The 10154-nt window shown below is 53.0% G+C and overlaps 1 protein-coding gene across 3 annotated transcripts in view; it reads left to right on the forward strand.

Annotated features, from left to right (window-relative positions):
• TTC39A (tetratricopeptide repeat domain 39A) overlaps positions 1-10154 on the forward strand; it is a 50330-nt gene that overhangs the window by 29786 nt on the left and 10390 nt on the right. For all 3 annotated transcript variants that reach the window (XM_019632323.1, XM_019632324.1, XM_019632325.1), the window contains 7 exons: positions 872-936; positions 3018-3117; positions 4555-4620; positions 6424-6532; positions 7057-7124; positions 7205-7264; positions 8223-8384. In XM_019632323.1, coding sequence (XP_019487868.1) covers positions 872-936; positions 3018-3117; positions 4555-4620; positions 6424-6532; positions 7057-7124; positions 7205-7264; positions 8223-8384 — 630 coding nt within the window. The remainder of the gene's footprint in view (positions 1-871; positions 937-3017; positions 3118-4554; positions 4621-6423; positions 6533-7056; positions 7125-7204; positions 7265-8222; positions 8385-10154) is intronic.

Here is a 10154-nt window from a genome sequence, read left to right on the forward strand (position 1 = left end):
CCCACCCCCACCACCTCTACCACCCAACTAGAGAACAGTCACTGCTAGCAAGTCTCTCGCCCTCTGGGCCCCTCCCCACCCTGTTCCCTGCCTCCCTCCACAGGGGGAACCACTAGTTAGAGTTTTATGTTTGTCATCCCCCACCCTGTTTTTAAAAAATAATTTTCTCATCTTTCTATTCATGTTTGAACAGCATACTGTTATGTTTTAGTTGGCTTCAAGCTCCTTAAGGCCTCAAGCTCTGCTTTCTTCGCCCAATCTTGTATGGCTGTGTGATAGTCCCTTCTGTGAATATAGCAGTTTGTTTATTCATCCTCCTGCTGAAGGGCGTTTGGGTTGTTTCTGGTTCTCAGCTGCTGTGAACTGTGGTGCTGTGAACATTCTTGAAGGTGACTTCTGCAGCCCATGTTCATCCATTTCTCTTGGGTGTACAGCGGGGAGTGGAGCTGCTGGGTGGGCTGTTGTATTGGTGCTTTAAATCGCAAAGGTGATCAACACCAGCTTGTTGTAAAAAGCACAATCTAAAAATGAGCCTCCCTCTTCCTTTCCCATGGTTCCTCCGCCGAGAGGAGGCCCCAGAGGGAGTGTCTCCTCCAGGCCTTTCTCCAAGCACGTAGTACTCGTACATGGAGGCTGGTGAAGGGGGGCTGCGGTCAAGCCCTGGGCATTTGGGAGGTTTTGTTTGGCAAGCAAGACTTTCATCTCAATTCCCAGGGGTAGGGAGGCCTGGTTTGACCTCTGACCCCACCTCCCAGGGTCTCTGATAGAATTGGACCCAGGGAGGGAGGCAGGGCCCAGAGCCTTGTGTGACCCTTCTCGAACCTCTGGCTACCCACCCAGGCCCAGTTCTTTGCATCTCTCCCTCCTGCAGGATGAGAACATGGTGAGCTTCATCAAGGGTGGCATCAAAGTTCGAAACAGCTACCAGACCTACAAGTGAGTGGGGCTGGCCTGGGGATCCTGGGGCACAGCATCTACTACCCTGTACCCCACAGGCTGCTTGTGGGAGATAGACAGCACTCGGGGGAGGCAAGAATGCCGTGTGACTTTGGGCAGATTTCTGTGCTCTCAGAACTTCAGTTTTCTGGAATATTATCCCCCTGGTTTTCTGGGTGTATCTGCCGGTTCCCCTGAGGGCTGATGCTGTGCCTGACCCTGAGTTAGAGGAACATAAGACACAGATTCTGCACAAACAGCTTGGCCTGGTGGTGGCAGGTGGAAGGACATGGTAACAATAATTTTAAGAGCAGCAGCAGAACTACACATCCGTTAAGGCCCAGACCAAATGCCACTTTCCCCATGAAGCCTTCCCTGACCTCTCCAGTAAATGGGGATGGTACACACACACACACACACACACACACACACACACACACACACACCTTCCTATGATGGGAGCTCCCAAAGGGCTAGATTATTTCTGTGCCATGCCAGCACTGGACCAGGCATAGGCCATGTTTATGGATGAAAGAATGAAGACTCACTGCAGAGCACTTTTACCCTCTGGTTTCACAAACATCTACAATTCCAAAATCAAAAAGCCCTGAGAACCCAGTTTTCTCCCTAAGTTTGGCATTAAAACTCATTTTCCATTAAAAGTTGACCTGAATTGATTTAAGACTATTTATCATCTTTATTTTCCTCATTTAATATGACTGTTTCCCTGCAGAGGTATTGTGAGTTTGATTTCAAGGTATTGCTGGGGTATAACATTCCGTGCAATTTGTGGGCACCACATACTTTGTGGGTCCGTGCTGGAAACCTGACAAGTGTTCTGGCCCCTTCAGCCTCCCCACCAGCTGCCAGAGTGGTGTTTCCAAAGCACAAACCTTGTCAACTCACCCTCCTGCCAACTCCCGAGGCTCCTCTGCTCTTAGAATGAAGTCCCAGGTCATTGCCAAGTCCTTCTGGGAGCTCCCCCTGCCCCCCTAGCCACATCGCCCACCCCACCCGGCTTCAGACATTTAGGCCTCCCCTCAGTTCTTCACACATGCCAAGCTCATTCCTGCCTCTGGGCCTTTGGACGTGTTGTTCTCTCTGCCAGGAGCACACTTTCTGTGCCAGGCTCATCCCTGTCATCTCCGCATTTTCAACTCAAATGTCAGCTACTCAGGGACGCCTTCCCTAACCCCAGGGGAGGCTTGATCAGGCCCCGGAGTTCTTTTCCTTTGAGGCCCTCCTCACCTTCAGTGACTTGATAGGGGTCTGTCCCCTAGAGTGGGAGAGCCGTGAGGGCAGCAGCAGGTGGCTTTGCTCCCTGCTGTCCTCCAGTGGCTGCACAGAGAGGCCTCAGTCAGTGTTTGCTGAATGAAAGTCCTCAAGATGCTCATGGCCTGGGAAGAAGGTAGGCACATCTTTAAAGCCTCTGTCCTGCCCCAGGCAGGCTGGGATATGAGCTCTGTCCAGTTGGTGAACAGGAGAAAGAGGGTTGGATTCTAACCAAGGAATTCCAGGAAGACTTCCTGAAAGAGGGGGTGTTGGAATTAGCCCAGTGGTTCTCAACTAGAGGTAATTTTGCCCCTTCCTCACCTCCCTCCCACCTCCCCCCACCCCCGGCCATGAGACATTTGGCAATCTCTGGACACATTTTAGTTGTCACAACTTGGGGAAGGTTGCTCCTGGCATCTAGTAAGTGGAGACCAGGGATGCTGCCAAACATCCTGTGATGCACAGGACAGACCCCCAACAAAGAATTATCCAGCCTAAAATGTCAGCAGTGCCGAAGTTGAGAAACTGTTCTAGATAAAATGCAGAGCATGTGCAAATGCCTAAATGTTGGACAACGCAGGTATGGCAGGGCTGATATGGCTGAAATTTAGGAGCAAGGAATGTATTATTACAGTGGGAGGTGGAGTTAGCAATTCTTTGAATATCAGCTTTCAGGATTTCCAGAATTATTATAAATCCACCATTAGGGAGTTCTGAGATCAGTTGACAGTGGGGGCAGCCTAGGCCCAGCGGGAATGGGACCCAGCCCCTAATTTGTGGCTGAAACAGGACTTTGCATCCCTCTGCAGGGAGCTGGACAGCCTCGTGCAGTCCTCACAATATTGCAAAGGAGAGAACCACAGGCACTTTGAAGGAGGGGTGAAGCTTGGTGTGGGAGCCTTCAATCTGGTGAGTGGGAGTGCCCCTCCCTGTGTCCACAGTGTCTGGGCTCAAGATTAATCACCCCTGCACATTCCTGCCACACATATGGTCTCTGTGGGGCTACTGTGCCGGGCCCTGTGCCAGCCTTGGGACCTAGTGATGACACAGACACGTTGCCAGCCTGGGGGGCTCACAGCTGGGGTGGGGATGGGTGCTGGTGCTGGCTCCAGAGTCCTTTCTGTGCATTTCTTCCTAAGTCAAGTTGAAAGCTTGAAATTCACCATGGCGGCAGCATTTATAGCACTGGAAGTTGATAAACACAGTGCATCAGGGCCCTTTCTGCCCTGGAGAGCTGGTAGTTAAATGCTAACCAGTGGCAGGGACGAGACAGGCCTGGAAACAGCTGATGACCCACAGGGAACGGAGAGCCCAGTTCCTTCCTGGGGGGCTTGGAAAGGTTTCAGGGAGGGGGCAGTATTTGAGCTAGATCTTGGAGGATGCATGGGTGGGGGAAGTTTTCCAGGCAGAGAAGGGCATTCTAAGCAGAGGGAACAGTGTGAACCAAGGCTGGGAGGCTCAGAAAAGCTATGACTACTCCTTGGAGGAGGAACTGCTCATGGACAATTTAGGCTCCTAGCCTACAGACCTTTCCAAAATGTGTGTGTGTGTGTGTGTGTGTGTGTGTGTGTGTGTGTGTGTGTGTGTGTGTGTGTTTGGGGGAGGGAGGCTTTCTCCCCTTCAGGCAAAGCCTATTCAAAGAGCAGGCCTTGGCGCAGGGTGCTTGCCCCACTCTGGATTCCAGTTTCCTCATATGGAAAATAGGAGCAGTAATCCTGGGCCAAGTGTTGAGAAATATAAGCTGCAAAGTGCATCGTATGCTTGAGTAGGTTACAGCCAGACCGTCCTTGGTTCAAGACCTGGCTTCACCTCTAAAGAGCTGTGAGGCCTTGGACGTGTCCTGTCACTTATCTGTGCCTCTGTTTCTCCATGTGTCAGAAGGAGCAATAATCCTGCTGTGCAGGACTGTTCTGAGGATCAAATGCAATGACAGAGCCCTTGGTACAAAGTAGGGACTCAGTGTAATAACAACAGCAGCTAACTATTATGTGCAGGCCCCCTTCTGTGTGCTTTACATATATTAATTTGATCCATCTGCACAGTGTTCCTATGAGGTAGGGGCCATTGTTATTACCATTTTACAGATGAGGACACTGAGGCATAGAGAGGATGTGTAACTTGCCCGAGGTGACCCAGCTGGGAGTGGTGAGACTAGGATTTGGACACAGTCTGCTCCTGTCACATTCTAGTGTTTCTCTATATGGGGAAGTTGGCTTTCCAGGAAACCTGGGGACGTTACAGGGACAGGGCCTCCACCCCCGGGTTTACCCCCAGGACTCTGGGGCTTGGGGAGTGGGGGAGGCAGCCCCCTCACATACATGTGCCCACCTGCCTCTGTTCTTGTAGACGCTGTCCATGCTTCCTAACAGGATCCTGCGGCTGCTAGAGTTCGTGGGATTTTCAGGAAACAAGGTAACCAACAACCTGCTTCACAGGGTCCCCCACGTATTCAGCCTCAGGCTGTAGCTGAGCTGATGAGGTGGGGCTGAGGGGCTGCAGTGCTTGGATGCCAGTCCTGGCTCAGCTCCCCTTGGTATGTGGCCCTGGACAAGGCCCAAACCCCTCTGGGCCTCCGTCTCCTCTCCAGTCAAATGGGACCAGTGATTTCTACCTGGCCCCTCACAGGATGGAGGCTCTGGGGTTAGGGTGCATGTGAAGGGCAGCTCCATGCGGTGGCCTGGGGGCATGTTCCCTGATCCTGACAGGTATCTGGAGCCTGGTCCTTCTCCCCTCAGAAGACCTGGAGCAAGTCCCTTCCCCTAGGACTTGATGGATATCTGGGAGATGCCCAAGGGAAACCCAACTGTGAATCAGGCCTTGGGGGTAGAAAGCAGGGGACTCACTTTACTGTGGGCAGGAACCTGAATACCAGTTAGCAGATCAGGGAGGGCTCCCCGGTGGAGGAGTCCCACTGTGCTGGAGGGAGCTTTGGCTTGGAAGGCATCCCCTTCTCCCTGCGACTCTGAGCAGGTCCCTGTGACTGTGAGCCTCTTTTTGGTAAAACAAGGGGCTTTTTTTTTTTTTTTTTAAAGACCAAGTCAGTGTTTCTCAAACTTGGAGTTTCTCTGGCCCATCCTAATTTTTGCCATGTCCATAGACTTCTATGTTATTATTTCTGGATTATTTTTCTGAAAAGTAAATATTACGAACCAACAATCTTACGAAAGCCCAGCTAGATCATCTCGTTTTGTGAGAAAGGGAGCTTAAAGTGAAGCGACGTTGAACACACTCCGGCACAGGACTGAGGCATCCTCCTGGTCACCGTCAAGAAGGACAGACAGAGAACTGAGCAGGAAAGACCCTCACTGGGCACTCTGTGTCCTCACACCTCTCTGCGGACCTCTAAAACCTTGGCTGCCTTCTGTGGTCCCTGGCCTGGGCCTGGGGAAATGCTGGCCAGAGGCTCCACACGTCCCTTTCAGTTTTGTTTTCTTAAGAACGCTCTTGAGACACAAATAGGATTTCAGGGTGATGATGGGCGGGAAGAGCATGAGAAAGGCTGAGAAGGGGGACACTGTGGCCAGTGAGGCCAGAGTGGAGAGACCTCCAGCACCAGCTCCAGCTCCATCTTTCTCCTGAAAGCAGGGGAGCTATGGAGGGTTTGAGGCAGGGGGGAGGCAGGTCATATTTGTGTATTACAAAGAACAAGAATGCCCCGGAAGATAGACTGAGAGGCAGACTGCAGGCAGGGATACACATGAGGTCTGGCCTCTCGCTCCAGAGCCAGGCTCTGGAGACTCCTCCTCCAGGAAGTCTTCCCAGACCACAGTCCTCATGGCGCCTCTTGTGCCTGAGCCTGTGGTTAGGATTATCTACCTCTATGTGTTTCCACTTTCCCCGACCAGACCTGGGGCTACTCGGGGTCTCTTCACCTATCATAGGCCAAACAGGTGAATAAATGGAGGAAAGGAGGAGAGGCTGTTGAGGAGGTGGAGGACACCTGGACTTAAACCTTTGCCCTAGCCTTGGCAGCAGTGCTCTCTCCCCCAGGAAGGTGGTTGAGGCACCGAGAGGGGCAGCCTCTTGCCCAGAGGTACACAGCCTGAGAGCAGCTGACCTGGCCTCCAGGACCCGGCGCTATCCTACCCCTGCTCCAGCAGCGCTGCCCTCATAGCTGTCCAGTGACCTCCAGGCCCCTGCCCCTTCCTGGGTCCCAGGGTGGGCCCTGGGGAGCCCAGGTCCTGCTGGCCTCAGCCTGTCCCCTTTGTCCCCCAGGACTACGGGCTGCTGCAGCTGGAGGAGGGTGCCTCGGGACACAGCTTCCGAGCTGTGCTCTGCGTTATGCTGCTGCTGTGCTACCACACCTTCCTCACTTTTGTGCTTGGTAGGAGAGCTCTTGGGGACAGTGTGGGGGGCCTCTGGGGTGCAGTTGGTTCTAAGGGCAGAGGGCAATAGGGTGACGGGCTGTAGACCCTGCTTAGGCCCCTAAGACTGGGGATGGGGCACTGAAACCAGAAACGACAGAGCCACATCAACTGTCCTGGGGCCTGGTCTACTGGTCTACACTCACTTCCTCACAGTTTGACTGGGTTCCAGCCTCAGTTTTCTCATCTGTGAAATGGGGATGGTTATGCCCATCTTGTAGAGGATGTGAGGATGCTACAGCTCCTTGGGGTTCTGGGCACAGCTTTGGTGGGCATGGGCTCTTGGTTATTGAGCCCCATGGTGTGCTAGGGGTGATACCTGCATTATCTTATTTAACCCTCACATCACCCTGGAGATAGAAGAATTATTATCCCCATTTCACAGAGGGGGAAACAGAGGCCCTGAGAAGCCCACAGTAGGTGGCTGGGAGGACCACAGGAGCCAGTGGGGTTGGTGACTTGTGTTGTTCCCCCACCTCTTCAGGCACCGGAAATGTCAACATTGAGGAGGCAGAAAAGCTCTTGAAGCCCTACCTGAAGCGTTACCCTAAGGTAAGCCCACCTCCTGCCAGACACCACCAGCCCACATGTGCCCCGTGGACCCACACAGACCCACATGTGTGTCTTTGCAGGGCGCCATCTTCCTGTTCTTTGCAGGGCGGATCGAAGCCATTAAAGGCAACGTTGATGCAGTGAGTAATGGGGGTCTAGGCTGGTGCCGAGGACCCCTCAGGGTCTCCCAGGCCAGCAGGAAGTCAGACACAAAGAGACATACTCAGGGATAGGGCTTACTGGGAGGAGGGCCCCCAAGAGAGAACCAACGGAAAGCAGGGGTGGGAGAGGCACTGCCGACTAGGGCAGTCTGGGAAGACAAGAGAGGAGGTGGCATTTGTGGAGTAGGATTTTGACAGGGAGATTGTAGGACTACAGCGTCTCCCCTGGAGAGGGAGGTGCTTGAGTGAGTCAGAGAGGTGGGAAGACCCACTTGTTCAGGGCATGGCGATGGGCTGGAACCTGGTGAGTGGAATGGTGGTGCCGGGGGGTGAGGCTGGCACCTTGATGGCCTGGCTAAGGAGTGTGGACTCTGTAGGTGGGAGGGAGCCACTGAAGGGGCTAGAGAGGGGAGGAGCAGAGTCCTGGCAGTGACCTCAGCACTAAGCCAAGGCCCAGGACGGACTCTGCAACGTGGAATTCTGGGGTCTCCCACTGGCCCTGTTTGTGATTCCTCAAGGTATCAGGACAGATGCCCCGGGTCCAGGTCACTTGGTAGGAGCTACTGAAACCTTTGGAATTTGTTCTGAGGCACAGACATTATTATATCGCTTTAATATTAACACTTTCCGCTGCCTCCATCATAGCTCTATCCTGTCCTTTCATATTGTGACTAAAAGACTGAAACTCCAGACAGGGGCAGTAACTGTGCCCAAGGTCGTGGACGACGTAGGGGGAAGAATCAGGACTGGAGGCCAGATCTCCTCTGTCTCCCCTAATCCTTCCCCGCTCCCTCACCCCTGCAGCCTGGCACAGGGCTGGCCCACTGTGAGCTGGAGGAGGCTGGGCCGACTGTGGGGTTGGGCGGGTGCGAGGGCAGAGTGGGGCGGGCGTGGGCCAGGGGTGGACCTGCTGAGGCTGACCAGCAGGTGCCCACAGGCCATCCGGCGGTTCGAAGAGTGCTGTGAGGCCCAGCAGCACTGGAAGCAGTTCCACCACATGTGCTACTGGGAGCTGATGTGGTGCTTCACCTACAAGGGCCAGTGGAAGATGGCCTACTTCTACGCCGACCTGCTCAGCAAGGAGAACTCCTGGTCCAAGGTGGGCTGACGCCATGTGCCGGGGGCCGCTGGGGGACCAGACCAACCCAGATGAGTGGTATCTCTAACCAAACATAGATGTCCCAGCTGGAATTTAGACAGAACCATAAATTCTAATGGGACTCAGGGCTAGAAGGAACTAAAGACCATGAGGAGCAGAGAAACTTTAGAACTACAGTACAATGTGTAGGTCAACATTTTTAGTCACAAAGGACAGACACATGACTCCTACTGTCTAAGTTAGTCTGTCCAATAGAACCTTCTGTTATGGTGGGAGTGTTCTATTTCTGCACCGTCCAGTATGGTAGCCACAGCCACATATGCACACTGAGCACTTGAAATGTTCCCAGTGCAACTGGGAAACTGGATGTTTTCAATTTCATTTAATTTGAATGAATTCAAATTTAAATGTAAAAAGTCACATGGGGCTAGTGACCACTGTATTGGACTGTGCAGGTTGAAAACACAAAAGGCTCATGGGCTCATATAATTGAAAATTCTAGGCACATCTGACTTCAGGTAGGGCGGGGTCCGGGAATTCAAATGAGGTCATCTGGGCTTGGCTTTTCCGTCTGTGGCTGTACTGTCTTCTATGACATCTTTGGTGTGCAGGCAATGTTCTCTCCATGTGACAGGCGGGGTGGCCATGGGCTGCCTGCCCCTAACTCACATCTTCCCTTTGGTGTCATCTGAAGTCCCACAATAGAGCTTCCCTGGTCTGGCACAGATCGCATGGTGATGCCTGGAAAACCGGGTGGGAAGACTCATGGATCAAGAGTAGAAGAGGGGTGGTTCCCTAGAAGAAAAGTGAGGTGTGATGTCCCTGAAAGAAGCATTGGGGGAGTGGGGGGTGGGGGTGGCAGGGAATTAAAGAGATGCCATGTAGGCAAAACAAAATAGAACAGGTGCCCACTATAGGTGAAAACTTGTAACATCAAGGTAAGTGGTGAAATAAGTATTAGCCATTATCATCTAGTAATAGTAATGATAGCACAGAATTCTGAACCAAGAGTCTTAGAACCATCTAGATCATCAGAGAGCATCTAATCTGGTATTGGCAGTACATAGCACATGTGTCTCAATAACACTAAGTCCCTTTCTCATCCTTCCCTACCTCTGCATGGAAGTCCCTTTTCAGTGTTCCTGCCTGGGGACCACCCTGAAAGGGAATTCTCTGGATCCGGGGCAGGTGGGGCTGGGGGGAGGAGCAGGCTTTCCCTGAGCTCTTACTTTGTGCCCAGCGGTTGCCATTTCCTCCACACCACACAGCTGTCAGTGACAAGCACTGGATTTGAAGATAGCGCTGTGTGACTCCAAGGCCTCTGCTTATCTCTTGCCCTCAAGTCCTCCTGAGGAGGCCCAGCTTGCCTTCAGATTACCCGTCTGCTGAAGGTGCATCTTCAGGCCCAGCCTCTGTGGGCCAGACACTCAGTCCTCGTCACCTCCCACTCTCAATAAGAGCACAGACTCCGGGAACCTTTTCGAACTCAAGTGACCTAGAAGTCTTCCTGTGATGGAGGGATGTAGGCACCTGGGTACATGTACACGGGGAATAAGAGACCTGGGGCGGTCACACAGCTGCTGTGAGGAGCAGAGGGAGGGCCAGGTCTCCCAGGTGTCAGGAAGTCTGGCGGCGAGTCACTTCCGTCTCCAGCTCACTGTGAGATTTTGGGGGTGATCAGCCCCTCTGTCTCTGCAGTGCTTTCCTCAGAAGTGTTTCCTGTGAAAGTGGGCTCGTAACACCTCAAACGCCAGGGCCTCATTCATTGCT

Source organism: Hipposideros armiger, unplaced genomic scaffold (genome assembly GCF_001890085.2).
Source record: "Hipposideros armiger isolate ML-2016 unplaced genomic scaffold, ASM189008v1 scaffold_1120, whole genome shotgun sequence".
NCBI classification, from domain to species: Eukaryota; Metazoa; Chordata; class Mammalia; order Chiroptera; family Hipposideridae; genus Hipposideros; species Hipposideros armiger.